Source organism: Lissotriton helveticus, chromosome 7 (assembly GCF_964261635.1).
Source record: "Lissotriton helveticus chromosome 7, aLisHel1.1, whole genome shotgun sequence".
In the NCBI taxonomy this organism is placed as follows: domain Eukaryota; kingdom Metazoa; phylum Chordata; class Amphibia; order Caudata; family Salamandridae; genus Lissotriton; species Lissotriton helveticus.
In genome coordinates this window covers 964,169,915-964,190,310 of record NC_136068.1, presented here as the reverse complement: position 1 = coordinate 964,190,310, position 20,396 = coordinate 964,169,915, and the positions used below count along the sequence as shown (strand labels likewise).

Sequence of the window (20,396 nt, the reverse complement as noted above, 5' to 3'; positions counted from 1 at the left end):
TTCTTCAGATTTGAAGTCGCCTAATGCCGTAACCTGACGTCTCTGGGTGAGGAAATTTGTAAGCCATGCCAATACCACTCCTCCTATACCTGCGTTACCCAAACGGTCTACCAAGATAGTGTGTGAGACCGTATCGAAGGCCGCTGATAGATCGAGTAAAATCAAGACGGCCTTCTTCCCTAGGTCCATTGCCATTCGTAAAGTCTCTGCCGTAAACAAAAGGGCAGATTCAGTCGAATGTTTGGATCAAAACCCTGATTGATTGGTGTGCAGGATGTCATTCTCCTCTAGAAAACTCGTAAGTTGGTTATTAACGAATACCGCAGGGAGTAGGGAAATAGGACGCAGGTTGGACAGAGTGGTTGGATCTGGTAGGGCTTTTTTTTTAAGTGGCATGACCGCTGCGCGCTTCCAGTCGCCTGGGATTTCTGCCGTGGCTAGTGAGGAATTAATAACACTGTTAATGGTTGGGTTTATGTCCTGGCCACACAGTGGATTATTTTCATTTTGGTGTCATTTAAAAGATAAAAATATTACCTATTTTTATAAATTGGTGTTGGATTTTCATTTTGTGTTGTTTCTTAATTATTTACTGAAATGGTGTTTTTGAATGCTTTACATACCGGTCTTTGAAGTTAAACCTGCCTGCTCTCAGCCACGTTACCAAGGGTTGAGCAAAGGAATAATTTATTAAGACCTATGCTGAGTCCTATCATGTGTTAATGGCCTTATTGCCAGTGGCAGACCTACATTTGCCCCTATCAATAACCCACTTTCCAACACCTACCAACAGATATGTTGCAGAGGGCTGGGGAATGGCTGACGCAGATCCCATCTGCGATAACGATCCTAACACTGACATGGATAGGATCCCGCACGATGGGAGACCACCTGGCAGGGACACAAAACTGAAAACATTTCTATCACCAATGGGCCTGACAAATAGGGTGGGAGGCATGGCCTGCTAATACTCATACGCAGCCGAAGTGGTGGGTTCTATTTCCTAATTGGAATACCTCGTGGTCCCCCCCTAGACCAAAGGCAAGCGATACGCTGGTACGGCTTATCTATCATGGGGCATATCTGACCTTTCACCGCTATACACACGCCTAGGGGGGCGGACACGAAGAGGGCGAGACCTGGAGGTTGGACCCCTGGGATTTGAGAGATTCGGATAGGGGAACACACCTGACTTCCATCACGGAGCTCTATTTCAAGGAGAACACTGGTACAGTACCCTCGGATGCAACCTTGACCTTGCTGGTAGGTCCTTGCTGGTAGGTCGCTCCCCCACCACACAGCTCCGCCTGTGTGTCCTGACCCTGCCCCAGCTGCCGCTGCTGTAGAAGTTGAGGCCCTCCTCCACCCGCAGGCTACCAACTGCGCCTCATCCCTGGTGGTCAGTGGTAGCCCTTAGGTTTGTCTCACTGTCGCTGTCTGTCTGTCTTCCCTGTACTGCCCATACTGCCTTCTGGTGTCTGTGACCGCTGTTGCCTGTCTCCCCCCTGTGCCTGCATTCTTATCTGTGCCAGTTTTCTTGCCTTCCGCTCCCTGATTGTGCTAGTTTTCTTGCCTTCTGCTCCCCTGATTTGTGCTTGTTACCCGCCTTCTGCTACCCCTTGCTGCCCCTGATTTGTACCTGTTTTCTTGCCTCCTGTTCCCTGATTGTGCCTGTTTTCTTGCCTTCTGCTCCCCTGATTTTGCCCGTTTTCTTGCCTTCTGCTCCCCTGATTGTGCTTGTTTTCTTACCTTCTGTTCCCCCTCGCTGCCCCTGATTGTGCCCAGCTGCCTTGGTGCCCTGCTGCTCCCGTCCCCGCTGCTGCGTCCCCTGCGGCCCGCCCCCCACACTTTTCCTTTCGCTGCCCCTGCCTCCCAGCTGCTCCTCCCTCCCACATCCCCATATATGGCAGTCGCTGCACGGACTAAGGCAAGCCCGTCTGCGCCTGTCCGCGCCTGGGCCGCACCCAGCTCCAGAACTCCTGGCCCCCGCACGATGACCACCACCGCTACGATGCAGCAAACTCTATGCTCCCAACCCTGGACGGACCGACACCTGCTTAAAGGACGTCCCGAAACGCACGCACGCCCCCTTCACCTGCCGGAACTGCAGATACACCAGCCTCAGGGCAGCCAAACAACCCGCCAAGAAAGACCTCAACCACCTCCGATGCATCCTACTGAACACCCGCTCCGCACGCAAACACGCCGTCGAGCTCTGGGACCTGCTGGAGACATCATCCCTGGACGTCGCCTTCCTGACAGAGACGTGGATGAACGACTCCTCCCATCGCCATAGCCATCCCAGACGGCTAGGTCACCCGGAGAGACCGCACCAACGGAGTCGGAGGAGGAATCGCCATCGTCCACAAGAACAGCATCAGGGTCTCGACCAGCACAGAGGACACACTCAGCACCGCCGAACACATGCATTTCCAGATCCACACAGACCCCAACTCAACCCTGATCGATAACCTCGCTAACCTTGGATTGAGGCAACTCGTCACAACACTTACCCACTCCGCTTGCTACACGCTTGACCCCATCTTCTCCGCTAGCCCCAAAGTCTCCTTCAGCCACACCACTGAACTCCTCTGGACTGACCACTGCTGCATCCACTTCTCCTTCCAGAAACCCACCACACACCACCGCACCCAACAGATCCCTCGCCGCAACTGGAGAAAAATCACCCAAGACCAACTACACGCAAACCTCGCTCTCAGCCCACCCACCAAACCCTCCAACACCGACGATGCTGCCCAAAGCCTCACAGGCTAGATGGACGACTGCGCCAACACCATGGCCCTGCTGAAGAAACCCCCCCACAGAGACACCAGCAAGAGGGCCAGATGGTTCACCCCAGAACTCCTAGCCTCCAAGCGAGCCTGCCGAAAAGTAGAGAAGAAATGGCACATCGGACAGCCACGCAGCCCACAAGGAAGCCACCCGCAACCACCATCCCCTCATGAGGACTACCAAGAGGACCTCCTTCAAAGACAGCCTCGACAACAATGCACACAACAGGAAGGAGCTCTTCAACATCGTGAAAGAACTCTCCAACCCCAGCTCCAACGACATCCCGCCGTCGCAAGCCCTGTGCGACTCCCTCGACACCGCAAGATAGCAGACCTTCACAACAGTTTCATCACCCAGACAGCCCCAACAGACAGCAACACAACAGACCCTCTGTACACCATCGACCACGACCCCCTGCTAGCCTGGGCCAGCGTGAGCATCGATGATACCATCAAGACCATGAGCACAGTCCACTCCGTCAGACCCATTCCTGCACCACATCTTCAACAAAGCCAGCAGCTCCATCGCACCCCACATGCGCAACGTCATCAATCTCTCCCTCGAGACTGCAACCTTCCCGGAGAGCTGGAAACATGCCGAGATCAACGCTCTACTCAAAAAACCCTAAGAAGACCCTACAGACCTCAAGAAATTCCGGACCATCTCTCTGCTCCCGTTCCCAGCCAAGGTCATCGAGATGATCGTCAACAGACAGCTAACCCAATACCTCAAAAAAACCAGAATCCTCGACTCTTCCCAGTCAGGGTTCCGCAGCAACCACAGCACAGAAACCGCCCTCATCGCTGCCACTGACGACATCAGGACCATGCTGGACAACGGTGAAAGCGCAGCCCTCATCCTCCTGGACCTCTCCGCCGCCTTCAACACCGTCTGCCACCACACACTATGCACACGCCTCCACGCCGTAGGGATCCAAGACAAAGCCCTGGAATGGACCACCTCTTTCCTCTCCGGCAGAACCCAGATCGCCCGCCTCCCCCCTTTCCGTTCCAAAGCCTCCAAGATCATCTGCGGCGTACCCCAGGGATCCTTCCTCAGCCCGGCACTGTTCAACATTTACATGGCCCCGCTCGCACACGTTGCACGACTGCACAACCGCAACATAATCTCCTACGCCGACAACACTCAACTGATCCTCTCCCTCACCAAGGACCCCATCACCGCCAAAGCCAACCTCCATGAAGGAATGAAGGCCGTCGCCGATTGGATGAAGATCAGCCAACTGAAGCTGAACTCTGACTAAACGGAGGTCCTCATCCTCGGCTCCAACCCATCAGCTTAGAACGACTCCTGGTGGCCGACGGCACTGGGGGCGGCCCCGACACCCACCGACCACGCACGCAACCTGGGAATCATCCTCGACTCAACGCTCTCCATGACCAAGCAAGTCAACGCCGCCTCCTCCTTCAACACCCTCCGCATGCTCCTCAAGATCTACAGGTGGATCCTGACAGATACAAGAAGAACAGTCAATCAGGCCCTCGTCAGCAGCAGACTCGACTACGAAAACGCCCTCTATGAAGGAGCCCCGACCAAGCTCATCAAACGAATGCAACGCATCCAAAACGCCTCGGCACGACTGATCCTCGATGTTTTACTCCACAGCCACATCACCCCCCAACTGGGAAACCTGCACTGGCTGCCAGTCAACAAGAGGATATCCTTCAAGCTCCTCATCCACGCACACAAGGCACTCCACAAGACTGGCCCAGCCTACCTCAACAGACGACTTTCCTTCTACATCCCTAACCACCAGCTCCGCCGACCTCGCACTCGCCACCATCCCGCGCATCCGAAGAACAACCACTGGCGGGAGATCCTTCCCCCACCTCGCTGCCAAGACCTGGAACACCATCCCACTGAGCCTATGACAGACCCAAGACCTGCTGACCTTCAGGAGACTTCTCAAGACATGGCTGTTTGATCAGGAGAACCCTCCCCCTTCCCCCCCTCCCTTCGCCTTGAGACCCTCACGGGTATGTAGCGCACTCTACAAATGGTTAATTGATTGTTCAATCAATCAATCTGGGAGGCCTACAAAACTATGGCAAGGGGTGACCTAATCGCACATATACAGGGAAAGAGAGAGAGAAACAAAAGAGGCTATCACACTGGAAGCCTACTTAGCTCAGTGTGAGGGCCCCCAACACCGACCAGACCCATTGGCTGGCCATAGTGAGGGATAAATACTGCATTGGGTAGAGGAGCAGGTGAAGGCCCAACGCTGATCCAAACAACACTGACTATATGAAGTTGGTAACAAGGCAGGGAAAGTGATTGCAAGGTTGGCATGCAAGGAGGAGGGGAGAAGATGGTTCATTACCTGGTAGATGATCAGGGGTACCATACCACAAGGCACGTGACATTTCTAACACTTTTGCGACACACCTGGCAGGCTTATAAAGCACGGACCACGTCGCTTGGCGATGGACCTATGGGCCTTCGTTGGTGAGCTGCAACCCCGAGGTTGTCCCCTTCGGACTCAAACTCTGGAGGGAGAAATCTGGGCAGAGGAGATAATTTAAGCAATACGTCAACTAAGGGAGGGAGGAAAGAAAGGATCCCAGGATCCAACATTCTACCACCTGAATTTAAAGTGTGTGGGCCGCCTAGAACGAAGCCATTGAAGCGAATGTTTTATGCCACTAGGAAGGAGAGCACGCTGCCTCTTGATTTGAGAACTGCCACAGTTGTCCTGATCCATTAAGCGGGCAAACCACCTAAACATTGTGATTCCTACCCCCACATCACCCTACTCGATAAATAGCTCATCTTTCTTGTGAAACTAGTCGCTAACAGGCTAATGCATGTTACTGACAAATTAAAAGACCCACACAAATCGGGCTTCATGCCTGGGCGCTCCACCTAACAGAACTTGCACCGACTCTGTGGGTGTCTGGCACGAATATGGAAGGTGGAGGAACCTGCAGTGTTGCTGTCTCTGGACGCCAGGAGGGCATTCAACTCAGAAGTATAGGACTTTATATGGTCATCCAAGACAAACTGGGCTTTGACAGGGAATGTGTGTCCTGGATTGGGTTGCTATACACAAACCTGGTAGCCAGAACGAGGGTGAATGTGTTGTTGTCCCAGAGATTCCCCATTTACTGTGGGACATGGCAGGGGTGCCGACTCCCCCCCACCCCCCACATCCCCCCACGCCCGACGTTCTGGAGACACTGGCGAGGTAGGTTAGGGTGGGCACCCAACTCCGGGGGCTACAGTGGACGGAAGATTGGGAAGACATTATCTCGCAGCCCTATAAGGTCAGTCCACAGGGCTCTACATGAGTGGCACATTTGGTACATAGACTGGGATATTCATTAACTGGGAGAAACCTGTCTTATTTCCGCTACTGCATGGCCCCCCTAAGAAAATGGACCTGACCAATATGTTGTGCTTCAGGTGCCTTCTGATATTTGGGGGAATAGGTCATGCTAGATGCTGTGACATTCCGGGAACACAACCGGGACTGGGTACTAGAGTGGTACAGGGAGGATGTGGGGCATTGGAGATCACTCCCGTTATCACTGATGGACAAAGTGACCCTACATAAAATGATTGTACTTCCAAAGTTCCTTCACCTGCTCCAAAATACGTTGTTTGAGGTTCAAGATTAATTCTTCTGTTCAGTAGAGGCACACACACACAGACTGTATTACGGGACGGTGGGTCCGCCCGCATCATGTGATCAACCCTGACCAGAGGCCTTATAGAGTCTGGAGTGGGGGCACTAATGGGACCTGATAGGCATCTCTAAACGGGGGTATATCTGGGGCCCTTCACCAACCTGCGTACCCAATACGATCTGACTGCTTCACAACACTGTCTGTACATTCAAGTTAGGCATGCTCTTAGGGAACATAAGGACATACAATACGAAGTCCATGACGAGTCACCATTGGAATATCAACTTCTGCTATCTCCGCTCCACACCGACGTGATCTCCCTTACATAATAGCTAACGGCTAGTTCACAGGTTGCTGGGGCGCTGGGAGAAAGACTTAAGTGCACTAGCAGAAGGGGCGAGGCCTGTCAGCATCCTCGAGAGGTAGCTATTAAGGCCAGATATAGGCTTCTAGAATTGAAGATCCTACAGTGTGCATACAACACAAGGACCAGGCTTTATCGGATGGGATGGGTAGGGTAGATTGATATATTTTTGCGGGGATGTGGCCATCAGGGGCAGATGCTCCATACATTATGGGGTTGCCCTCGCATACTGCTGTTCTGGAAGGTGGTGAAGACCCCAGTTCAAATAACTAGACCATAGGGCATCTTGGGGATTGGGGGATGAGGGGGGGGGGGGGGAAGAGACCCTGTCTAGGTACGCATTGCTCTTCTGTAATGTAGCATTGATTACAGTACACCAGCATATTGGGAGGACCTGTGGCATTAGGGACACACCTTCCCTGTACCAATAGGAGAGGGGAATGGACTGATGCATGCAATTGGAATGTACGGTCTATAAGGACAAGGAGTGCCCCAGGAAATTTGTCAAAGTACGGGGGCCATATGAATACAAGTGGCTGACCCATGGCGCATGGTACTCAGAGTATGAACCCACTACTTATATTGCACCGGATTCTTGCAACTGTATGATGTCAATGTCTGATGTCTGTTTTACCTATAGTTATCGGAAAACTATTTAAAAAAATCCCCTCCCCCCCAGAGAAAATCGGTCACAGCATGCAACGCTACTTGAAGTCAGTGACATACAGCATGTGCTGCTGAGGAATGTTTTTGGAAAATCATAAACATAATTCACACATGCTCTTACCAAGATGGATAGACAGCAGTAGAACAAAAAAAAACACTCTGCAAGGTGAGAGGCAAATCCATGAGTCATATCTGATGGATGAAGAAAACAGGAATAAAGCATGGCTGTTGGTAAAGCACGTATAAGGGGCGGAGCTTAGTCCACCAACAGATGAAGGACTACAAAGGTTTGAAGGAAATGGTTTTTAAGAAACTTGTTATGGGCCAGACATGGCTAATTTCAGTTGGGAGGAGGACGAGAAGGACAGTAGACTAAAATGAGCATCCTTGTCAGAGTCCAGTTTCCCACAGCAGAATGCCGCTGTCAGACCCTCATAAATAAGCTGTCTATTTTGTATTAAGACTTCAACTCAACATGGGAAGGACAGTAAGAATTGTGTCGGTTACATCATTTTAAGTCTGCGCTCTCGTGTCTTGCAGCCAGTTCAAAGGATTTTATTATGGATAAAAATTGTGTTAATAGATACAGTTCGGACAGGAAGATGATATGTTGGATATAATTTACATTATAAGGTCCGTACGGAGAGGTATATGGTATAAGAAGGACACTAACGCACATGCAAATTCTCGCGGCAGGCCAAGCCCTCCAAGATGGGCTATTTTAAAATCGGAAAGACTCTGTATCTGACATTCACACTGTTTAATAATCCGTTAAATGCATGAAGAACACCATTTCGCAGAACCTCCCAGACATCAAGAGCAAGCTCGTCAACCTAAGTTTGCCAGGCATATTGCTTCTGAAATGCCAGTGCATCAGTAGAAGACACAAGCGAGACATCCACAGCACAACTATCCAAACTCAGAAATAGACACATTTGGTTGTGGAAAATGTTTATGGCTTTAATGGACGGTCTTAAAAAAACAGATGTGCGCTAAAAAACAAATGTTTTAGTTTTACATGATTTGGCAGAAATATTTCCTAAGCAATGACCAGTTACCAAACAAGGTAAGAGACGTTCTTAAACAATATGAAGTGTGTTTACCAATGTGAGAACACTATTATGTTAATGAACAGAAAAAACTGTGGGGTTAGATAGGTCACCTGCAAGCCCGTATCAAACACCACATGGCAAGCCTTCACCTGGAACCCTTAGGGAAAAGGAAAAGAGGAAGGCCAAGAAACAATTTACGTTGAAGCTGACTACAAAGAGATAGGTTACACCTGGAGTCAGACTGAAAGAAAATCCCAGGACAGATCTGGCTGTAAAGTCCTGGTTGATGGCCTATACCCCGGAAGGGGCAGAAGGCATAAGTACAGAAAAATGATAATCACAAAATGAGATTTGTGCCAAACTTTTAAACTGGTGACATACGTGTCAGCAATAGGATTACAAATAAGTGCTATCAACACCCATAAAATAGGGCATAGTTCCATGGCCAGTTCTCTTTAAAGCTTATATATTGTGTTTAAAACACAATCTTTAGAATATATTAGTTGTTTTTCTGGCTGCAGTAAGAGGTATATGAGTTTGTATGCAGCGTAGTGTCCAAAGGAGCAGATTCTACTGAGCTACTTCAACTGCACAACAACCCCCTTAAATTACGTTTGGACTGGATTACTCAAAACTTGCTTACACTAGCACCTTTTCCTCAGGAACATCCCAATGAAAGCCCAGCAAACATAGAAGATTACAACATCAGCAGACTTTGTTCTTATTGTTTTACCAATCCTCGGTAATGCAATATTCTAGTAGTGAAAAGTCAGAATAAATTGTATACGGATCGGAACATAAAAAACACATTTTAATTATTTTCTCAAACTATCCATGGAAATTCAGATGACGGACTAAACAAACGAAATGCATACTTGTAAAATTGAACATTTTGACAAGATTTTCATATGGAGTTCTTGAAGGAAAGTCAAACTGTGCAGTGTTCATATGCTCTAGTGGCAGCACTTCGGGCAAACATATCAACAGAATTATTTAAAGCTTATACATAATACTGATCCAATCCCATACCGACTGCTAGGAGAGTATAGGTTCTCTTGCACCTCATACCCTCTTACCCACCCCCCCGTCTGGGGATTTCATGCATACAACTTTCCACACCAAGCAAAAAACACAAAATAAAACAACATGAATATAAAAACTTGTCTTTTGGAAAGAGCTCTCATCATTGTGCGTATAGGATCTCAAAAGTTACACTTTTCCCCCCTTCTCTAGCAAGGCACTAAAAATGAAAATTATTATTTAATGTCTATAACGAATCTGAAATTTCACATTTTATTAAGATTGAGATTTAAATGTGCACTGCTGTTTGAGACCAGAAAGACTGGCCCGAGGTAAGCAGTTAACGGTTTTCTTTCCATCCATCTAGTGGCAGAAACCCAATAACTACAGATAGTGCCGGGCACTGCTAGGTAGTAACTGGATAATGGATATTTCTGTCAGCGCTTTGATCATCAATGCACGTATTTCTGAAAGTAGCGCACACTTTGGCGTTTCTGGCGCACAGCAAAACCTGCAATGCATCTATTTCTGCGCCTGCCTCTCGATGATACAAGTCTAACTTCAACACCCCCTACCTCTATGGGACCCACAGGCAAAGTCTGCAGTGTTAACTACTGTCCGGGGAAAGTAGAAGCATAACTTATTTACTTTCAAAACAACATTCCCCCAAACAGAAAGCTGCAAGAGGTTCTTAAATTAATTTGGTTATGCATGTATGCAGATGTACATCAGCGCTTTCCAAGCTTTACAGAGTACCTTGCCCTGAGAACGACCGACATACTAAACAAATATGCAGATAGCAAGCATTTGGCACAGGAACTTGGCAAACCAGCTGCTTTCACAGTTACATGTAACAGTTTGTAAAGGTCTATGGCTGGTGCAGAGTGCCAGGCGTTGTACGCCCACAGCTGATTTGGTGGCAGTCCGCTATAGCTAGAAGTGCATGAGACAAGGTATCCTTTTCAAATGCATATAAAATGTGGTTTGGGTGTTCAGCCCACACCAATCGCTCTCATTGAGGAGAGTGACAGTACTCCCAAAGACACCGGACTCCCAATAACATCAGTAAAGCCAAGGGGTTGGTCAGCCAGGATGTTGAGGCTGCCAGTGCTCCTTGAGTGTGGCAGGTGAATGGCACTGCTGGCAGCATGGAAGGTAGGACTCAGGTGGAGAGTTGAACCGGGCACTCCAGAGCGGGGAGACTCTGCTGGGATTCCATCCATGGAGGACAGGCGTGGGCAAGAGTTGATGGTCTTCATGTGATGCGGATGACGGTGCAGCAGGTCTGTTAAGAAACAAGAAATGTACTTATCAACTACCAGAGAGCAAAGAATAACAGCTAGGTCTCCTACTCAAGTCTGTGCTTTTACACAGCTCTGCAATCAGCAGAAGTCTTAAATCCCAGCACAACTAAAATCAGATTAACTGGTTTCTGCAATAATTTCATCATTCTAGCGTCCTTGTATTAGCCATTACCCCCCCAATAATCTCGCAAACAGTATTCCGTTTCTTTTGGCAATTTAAGCCTTATGTACACAGCTATTTTGTGGTCACGAAGGATGCAATTTGCCAAGTTGGAGCCTGTGCGACCACAAAATAGCTTTTGGGTACATACAAAACTCAAAATGCGATTCGGTAAAATGTTATCAAATTGCAATATAGGTTTCCAAGTACATACTGAACTACAAATTGGAAGAGGCATGCTTACAGCATCTCTTTTAATTTCCGATTCGTTAGGGTATCCGATTTTCTAGTAGCAAACCATTGATAGGTTTTTTTAATTGAAGTTATTAAAACTTTTCAGAGTACATCCCAAAAACAAAAGTCACTTAGCTGTATAACACATGTTCGGGTTGTCCAGAAACATTACAACAAAAAGGAAAATGCTACTTACCAGTATGCATCGATATGAATGTCAGCAGCCCTACATGCCTAGAACAGATGCATACTGGTAAGTAGCATTTTCCGTTCGAGGCATGTGGGCTGCTGAATTCATATCTTAGCATAGGCTGTATGGCAGTTTCTCCTCTAGCGGTCGGTACCTGTACCAACTGCAGTAGTTTGAAAAAGAGTTTTAAGGACAGCCTGGCCTACAGCAGCTTGTTGCTTAGCTTGCACGTCAACACAGTAGTGTTTAGTGAAAGTGTGTATGGTAGACCATGTAGCTGCCCTACATATGTCTTCTAAGGGAATATTTCCTAGGAAAGCCATGGATGCCCCCATTTTGCGCGTCGAGTGTGCTCTTGGGGGAACTGTTAAAGTGCGCTTTGCTTTTTGATAGCATATTTGAATGCATTTAACGATCCATCTGGCTATTCCAGTCTGGGAAATGGGATTACCCTTATGTTGTGGTGAAAAGGCAACAAATAGTTGCTTTGTCTTTCTGAATGATTTTGTTCTGTCAACATAATATAGCAGAGCTCTTTTAACGTCTAGTGTGTGTAGAGCTCTTTCAACTACTGATTGCGGGTTTGGAAAGAAAACTGGCAATTCTATGGACTGATTGATGTGAAAAGTGGAGATAACTTTTGGCATAAATTTAGGGTTCGTACGGAGTACTACCTTATTGTGGTGTATTTGCATGAAAGGTTCCTGAATGGTTAGTGCCTGTAGCTCACTTACTTGCCTGAGGGAGGTAATGGCAATTAAAAAAGCCACCTTCCATGTTGAGAATTGTAGTTTACATGAATGAAGTGGTTCGAAGGGAGGTCCCATGAGTCTGGTAAGTACTATGTTTAGGTTCCAGACTGGAGAAGGTGGATGCTTTGGAGGGATAATTCTTTTAAGTCCTTCCATAAAAGCTTTGATAGGTGGTATTCTAAACAGGGAGACGTTGTCTCTTTTGAAGATATGCTGCTATAGCAGCAAGGTGTAGCCTTATTGATGAGTATGCTAGGTTACATCTTTGAAGATGTAGCAGGTAACACATTAAGTTTTGGATGGAGGCATCCAATGGATTGATTTGATTATTATTACAATAAATTACAAATCTTTTCCATTTAGCTGCGTAGCATGCTCTGGTAGTGGGACGCCTTGCTTCCATGATAATGTTCATGCAGTCGGGAGGCAAGTTAAGATATCCGAACTCTAAGACCTCAGGAGCCAGATCGCTAGGTTCATCTGATTGGGATCTGGGTACCTGATTTCTCCATGGTTCTGTGTTAGCAATTGTGGCGAAAGGCGCAGCCTTTGATGGGGGACTACAGAGAGTTCCAGGAGTGTCGTGTACCATGGCTGTCTTGCCCATGTGGGAGCAACCAAGATCATTGTGAGTGACTGTTGCTTTAGTTTGCATGCCACTAATGGAATCAGTGAGGCTGGTGGAAAAGCGTACGCAAATCTGCCTGGCCAGTTCATACATATCGCATTGCCTTGTGACAACGGGTGTGGGAACCTGGCGGCAAAGGAGAGCATTTTGAGTTTTCGTTTGTGGCAAACAGATCTATTTCTGGATGTCCCCACTTTTGGAAGAACGATTGAAAAACTTGAGGGTGAATCTCCCATTTGTGTACTTGTTGACAGTGTCGGCTCAGTAGATCTGCTATCTGATTGTCTATTCCTGGGAGATGTTCTGCCAGGAGATAAATGTTTTGTGGAATTGCTCACTTCCATATGCGTTGTGCTAGGTGAGACGGCTGCAGAGAGTGTGTCCCTCCCTGTTTTTGGATGTAGTACATGGCTGTCCTGTTGTCCGTCCGGATTAATACAGCCTTGTTGTACAAGTATTTCTAAAAGGCTTTCATCGCTAGAAATACTGCTAGTAACTCTAAGTGGTTTATATGTAGGGTCTTCTGTTTGACTGTCCAGAGACCTTGGACTGTGTATTGAAGGAGATGGGCTCCCCAACCGGTCAGTGATGCATCCGCTGTTAATACTACTTGTGGAACTGGCTCTTGGAACAGTCGCCCCTTGGAAAGGTTTTGTGGGTTCCACCACTGCAGAGAGCTGTAAGTGTGACTTTCTACCAACACTAGGTCTTTTAATTGTCCTTGAGCCTGGTTCCACTGCCGTGCTAGGCATTCTTGTAAGGGACGCATGCGAAGGCGAGAATGAAGGACGATGAATATGCAGCAGACCTATAAGCTGCATGAACACTCGAGCTGGTAGAGAGTGTTGTATCTGAAATTTTAGAACGAGAGATTGTATGTTGGCTATCCTGGTTGGATTTGGATATGCCTTCCCCACTGAGGTATTTCCTGTTACTCCCAGATATTGTTGTATGTGGGAGGGTTGCAGATGTGATTTTGGGTAATTTATAGAAAACCCTAGACTGTGCAGTAGCTGGATTGTCTGTGAGGTATGGCTGGCACACAGAGTATGAGTTGGCTTTTATGAGCCAATCGTCGAGGTAGGGGAACACATGGATGTGTTGCCTTCTGAGGTGTGCTGCTACTACTGCTAGGCATTTTGTAAAAACCCTTGGTGCTGTAGTTACCCTGAAGGGGAGAACTTTGAATTGATAGTGGTGACCTTCGATTGTGAACCTGAGGTATCTCCTGTGAGCTGGATGTATAGGGATGTGAAAGTATGCACCTTTGAGGTCTAATGTAGCAAGGAAGTCGCCTTGCTGGAGCAGTGGGAGCACTTGTTGTAAAGTGATCATATGGAAATGCTCTGATAGTATGTATTGGTTCAGAGGTCTTAGGTCCAATATTGGTCTGAGGGATCAGTCTTTTTTGGGGATGAGGAAGTATAGAGAATATACTCCTGTCCCTTGATGTTGAAATGGGACTGGCTCTATGGCACCTTTTTGTAGCATGGAGAGCACCTCTTGTTGTAACAGCGTGATGTGTTCTTTGGACATTGGATGGTGTTTGGGCAGTATGTTGGGTGGAGTAGAAATGAGTTCCAGGCAGTAACCATACTGGATAATTTGTCTCACCCACCTGTCTGTAGTGGTGGCGTTCCAGACTGGTTGGAATTGTGTTATTCGCCCTCCTGTGGAAAAGTAAATTTTGCCATGTTCTGTGTCCCTACGCGTCCTCCATCATATGTTATCTGTGCATGATTAATATGCATATGTATTCCCCATGTTCGATTAAAGACGCAATTACAGTTGTGTCCATCTCTAGTATGCCAGTTTCCAGTTCTCGTGAATACTACGAATATCAGGCCTATGTAAAGTCACGTTGCCACGTTTCTCAGTATGCACGTTATTTCATTGTAAAGTCCCCGTTTCTAGGCCTCAAAAGGGCCCGGACACTAGATTCAGCTCCTGTCTCCTGAGCCTCGCTGAGGAGCGATACAGCCCCCACCTGTATCCTCGACCCTTCACTTACTTCCTGCCTCGCAGTGCCCGGCTCAGCCTGGCTCTGCCTCTGAGTCTGCCAAGAGTATGTTATGATTCTAGTTATCAGTCCAGCCCTCCTTCTCTGCATTCCTAAGCTACTGAATCGCATCAATAGTTTCCGTCATTGTCTAGCCTTTACGTCTCCATGTAAGAGAAATACTGCATTTAATGGTCATTTAATATTCTTCATCACACACTACATGTAGAATAATGCATGCTCCAGTCTTGGAGTCCGTTAGCCTCTCCCCTCCTGACTCTTAGTTTATATCAACATGTTCTCTAAACATCAGATACTAGATACTGTTTAGGTACATGTCGCCTTGACTCTCCAGACTTCAGTCTCTGCTCCTAGCACAGAGTTCATAGCCCCCAGCTTCTCCTAGTAACACGTCATTGTCAGTTTGCGCGCACCATTAGGCTAGAGGTCCCGGCTCCTTAGGTAGCCCCCTCCATGTTTCCGCCCCATTTATGACATATTCGGTTACGTTTGCATCACATGTCTATGTATATGCCCCTGTTACACCATTTTCACCCTTATCTTTCACGACTGCTATTGACCACACCTACTGCTCCGCCTATCGTATGTATTGTAATGCAACTGTTTTTAGTATATATGTTCGTGTATTGTTATTAAATGTTAGCGCGCTCATCCCAGATCCTGCCCGGCAGCTGTCGGGGCCCCCCTGTCAAGCGCTGCCATCCTGTTCCCGTGCAGGTTGTCCTGTTCCTGTCCTTTATGCTGTATTAAACCTGCAAACTCCTACTACCTCGAATCTTGACTCTTATTTATTGAGCTATCTGTTATTCATTTATCCATTAAAAAATAGAGGTATTATTTATTTATTTACCACATAATGGCGCCCGAATAGGGACTTGCCCTTTCCCCACGCGCCGGTGAAGCCACGCCGGCCCCCTGACCCTCTGCAGCCGTGACGGAACCATACCGGCCACGTGCAGATATTTCTGCTTCAAGTATCCCTCAGGCCCACGGAGGAGATGGAGGTGGCGGTCCAGCATCCAGACGAGGCGGTGGAGGAACGCGGCGAGTCCCGACCAGAGCCCAAGCCGAGAGTCCAAGGTCCGAGGTATCCGGAGGCCCACCCGTAACTGGAGTCCGAAGTTCGTCCGTCCGGCGTCGAAGCAGTCCAGTCCAGTCCGAGGCCTTCCGTTCTTGCTGCCCGGTGAGTACCATTGCTGGGGTAGTATCTAGACAGGGTCAATCTAATTGACTCTGGTCCGTGGGTTGGTGGTACACAGACCCCCAAACGAAGTGTCCACTTCGGTGGATGCGGGTCCTGACGTGTCTCTTTATGAGACCGGTAAGTTTCGTACTGTTTCAGCAGTGCATCTAGTTTCTGTTCTAGCCCATTCTGTTCTCGAGAAATTCATGTATTCTGTTTCCAGTATTCCAGGTAGTATTCTGTTCGAACTGTTATTTTAAATATTCTTCATGTATTTTAATGTCGTGGTATGAATGTGAAGTAATTATCGTGTTCATTGTGTATTGTATTGTGTCTAGATTACAGTTCAGTCATGCCCTTATTCTCGAAATTACGTCAGTTAAAAACCAGAAAAGGTCTGCTAGAAGCAGCAGTTCCTGTCCCGCCTAGGGACAGTCCAGGTCATTTTATGTATCAAAAGCATGGCATAAGTGCCATATTATATCTAGATTTATGGGTAGAGTATACCAAAGAGTTAGAAGAAAAGTATAGATGGCCTGTATCAGGCACATGGGATGCCGAGTGCATCATGCGAGTAGAAGAAGCATTATGGAAAAAGAAAGCCAGACAGTCACAGAAAGATGCCATCGAGCTATGGCGCAAAGAATCTCATAAAAGAACCGAAAAAGAAATCAGAAAGTCAGAACTAAGTAGAGAATCCTTAGAACGAGCCCAAGAAAGGGAACTAATCGAGATAGGTGAACGAGTTAAAACAGAACAGTCAGACAGACAGAGGCATGCCCTTATTAAGGGTATGTATCCTCTTCTTGCCGAGGGCTTGCCAAAAGCGACCCCGGAGGCATCCAGTAATTTTCCGCCACCACTAGTTCCGACCAAGCTACGTCACAAACCGACCGCAGCTGATATTTTCATTTCGTCCTATTTGGACGACACAGTCCCGGAATATGCAAATCCTGTTCCTGCTCCGCCAGTCCCTGTAAATCAGGCACTTCCCGCTCCTCCAGACACCGGAGTACCTGCTACGGTACCCCCGGTCCAGCCCGCCATACAGTCCAGCCTGCATTTCAATTTCCCACTTTGCCAGCACGAAGAGCATCAGTTGACGACTCTAGTTTAGGGGCCGCAGGGGGAGGTCCTCCTGGAACCCCGCCGCCACACAAGCGTTTAACGTTAGTCGAATTACATGCACAAGCGTCACAGCGTACGCCCAGACATCAGTCTGTTGCAGAAATAAGAAAAGCCCTTACCGAATGTGGCTATGACCCAGTCCCAGGCGAGGATAATATGGTTTTATATTCATTACGCGTAAGAAAGGTGACTGAGTATCTAGTCACCCTACCAGATATGAAAGAAGATCTAGACAGAATATATCGTTTCATCCGTACAGGGGATGATCCAGAAAGTATTAGTGACGTCATGTCTCAAAGGAAAGTTGAGATCCAGCTCATGTTATTAAAGTTCTTGATTAATTGTCTAATAAGAGAACAAGATTCCCCGACTAAAGATCAGGCCGAAATGAAAATCCTGACAAGGTGGAGTGATAATATAGCCGAGGGTAAACACAAGACTATCAGTAGTATAGAGAGTATGTACAAGAAAATCCGTAAGGAAATAATAAGGTTACACGATCAACGTAAGGCAGCACAAGTAAGCGAAAAAGAAAATGACTCTGCGGAAGAGGTAGAGGACGAGAATTCCGCCAGAATAGCGTATGTAGGAAAATCTAGATTTCCAGATCGCCATTTACGCCTAGAACACAAGCCAACTTTCCACCATCCAGCACCAGAACAAGGTTCTCTAGAACAAGTATTTCAAGCTACCGATCACATTCTGAAGTCACGAATCGGTTATAGTGAGTTAAGCACTATGCATGAACAAGAACTAGCTCGATCAGCAATCCGATGGATTACTGATTCTACCACTTTTCCAGACGAAATAGTGGCACAAATGTTTCTGAAATTGCCCCCAGCCGAGCAACGACTGGTGGGTATGTATATGATCCAGCACCTCATTACTTTGTATGAGGGTCAACATTCTGATCCAGGTCCGTTACACGATGTCCTGAACGAGTTACTCCAGTATAGATGGAAAGGTTTAGGTACCGATTTAATTAGTGTCATTCTAGAACAGCGCCACAAATATAGTATGTTTTTGAACCCGCATTTTGTTCATGTCTCACCTCCAGAAAGTAAACCGTTTTACATAGACAGACAGAATCCGTTACGAGAAGTACACCCAGTTAGGACAACAGATGGTGAAATGCAACGAGTGTTTGTTTACACTCCGATTACAAAGATGGAACTCTTAGAGATGAAAAAGTTAATTCCCTGTCATGATAAAGATCCAGTAGGGTTCCACCGAGAATTAAAAGACATGCTCCGTATGGGAGAATATACGTATCCAGACGTTATTAAAATGCTAAAAGTCCTATTGCCCGCAGGGGTATACGAAAAACTCAAGGAAAAAGATTGGGAGGTGGGAGAGAAAAAGATCGATTGGACAGTCCTAGAAGCTGAAGACAAGGCACGAGTACCAGGTACCGGTCTTGGAGATAAATGTAAAGAATTACCAGAATTGTTAATACAAGTTTTGCCTAGATTATTGACAACTAGAAAAGAAGACTGGGATGCAATCTCAGCCTGTAAACAGAAACAAGACGAAGACACTAGTGATTTTTATTCTAGATTCGAGAAATGTTTTAGTATAAACAGTGGCCTCAAGACAAGTAGCGAGTCATACCCTCATCTTTTTGTTACTAAATTAGTCGAGAATTCAAGTCCACAAGTTAAGAATCGAGTTTTGAAAGTCGAAAGTACCTGGCAAGCTAGTACCCCGTCCCAGATGTTACAGATGCTCCAATATCACCAGAATAGAATCAGAGAAGAGCAAGAACACGAGAGAAAACGTATGAAAGACACGAAAATGAAAGTACTAGTTGCACAATCTGTTCCTCAAGACAGTCAGAAGAGGGGTCCGAATCAAGCCAGTCACCCTGCAGCTCCCGTTAAAGGAAACTGCAATTATTGCAAACAGCCAGGTCATTTTATAAACGAGTGTGCAGTTCTGAAACACAACATAGCTACCGGTAAGACTAAAGAAAGACCACGTCCGCCTAGACAAGAACAAGTTACACAGACTCCTCAACCACAGAATGCACAACAGACAGTTACAGCACCGCAGCCTATTGCTGCAACACAGCATGTTACACAGCAGATGTACCAGTATGCGCAGTCTGAGTATCCAGAGTATCAACCGTATTCATGAAACAGCCTAGAGAGGGAGGTAGGTTTGCCTCTCATCGAGATACCTGTAGATCAAGAGGGTCCCTATGTTCATAGTCAAGTACTAGGGAAAGACAGAAAGTTTTTGATTGATACAGGGGCAAGTAGGACCACCATCAGTCACGCCGAAGTTCCAGGGGCTCCACTCTCAGGCTCTAGAAATGTTTCCCTTGGATTTTCAGGAAAACCTATTGTAAATGAAATATCAAAGCCAGTTACTCTAGAAGTAGGTCCATTGTCCCGCACTACTGATCTGTTACTTACTAAGTCCTGTCCAGAAAATTTGTTGGGCATTAAAACACTGAAGGAATTAGGTGCAGTTATTTGCTGTTCCCCAGAGGGAATACGATTGTTCCTACGTGACTTCAAGGGTCACTATGTATTACGAGATTTTGATCCGAGATTGTCTAATGTTCCGCAGCATCTATGGGCGCAAGGTCCAACTGATGTTGGTTATATGCAAATCACACCCCATCGTGTGACTCTCAAGCCAGGTGTAGTGTTACCACGAATCAGACAGTACAGATTGCCACCTGAGGCTGTAGCAGCCTTATCCAAAATTATTGACGAGCTCATCGCTCAAGGAGTAGTTGTAGAAACTGACTCCAATGTATGTAATTCTCCGATCATTCCTGTCATGAAACGTACTGATCCGAATGCACCCCCAGTATATCGATTAGTGATTGACCTACGAGAACTCAATAAATGTATTATTCCCCAGTACCCAGTTGTCCCAGATATCTCTTCCCTATTGACAGCCATTGATTCAGAAGCTTCATTTTTCACAGTCATAGACCTCAAGAACGCATTTTTCAGTGTCCCCATTCATCCAGACAGCCAGTTTCTTTTCGGATTTTGTTTAAATGGAAGGAGCTATATGTTCACACGCGCTCCTCAAGGTTTCACAGAAAGTCCTAGTATTTACAGTCAAGCACTTAAGAGACAACTGGACAACATTCACATGCCAACTGACACTGCCCTACTCCAGTATGTCGATGATCTACTGATCACAGCCCGTTCTGAACGTGCTTGCGAGCGAGCATCCCTTACAGTCTTGTATTTCCTAGCCGAGATGGGGCACAAGGTGTCCCCTTCTAAG

General features: G+C 47.0%; 1 protein-coding gene across 2 annotated transcripts in view; it reads right to left on the bottom strand.

Moving 5' to 3' along the window:
• Nucleotides 1-8,412: 8,412 nt before the first annotated feature.
• DELE1 (DAP3 binding cell death enhancer 1) overlaps nt 8,413-20,396 on the bottom strand; it is a 103,860-nt gene continuing 91,876 nt past the window's right edge. For both annotated transcript variants that reach the window (XM_078653526.1, XM_078653527.1), the window contains exon 12: nt 8,413-10,830. In XM_078653526.1, the coding sequence (XP_078509652.1) occupies nt 10,538-10,830 (293 nt within the window). In that variant the 3' untranslated portion in view covers nt 8,413-10,537. The remainder of the gene's footprint in view (nt 10,831-20,396) is intronic.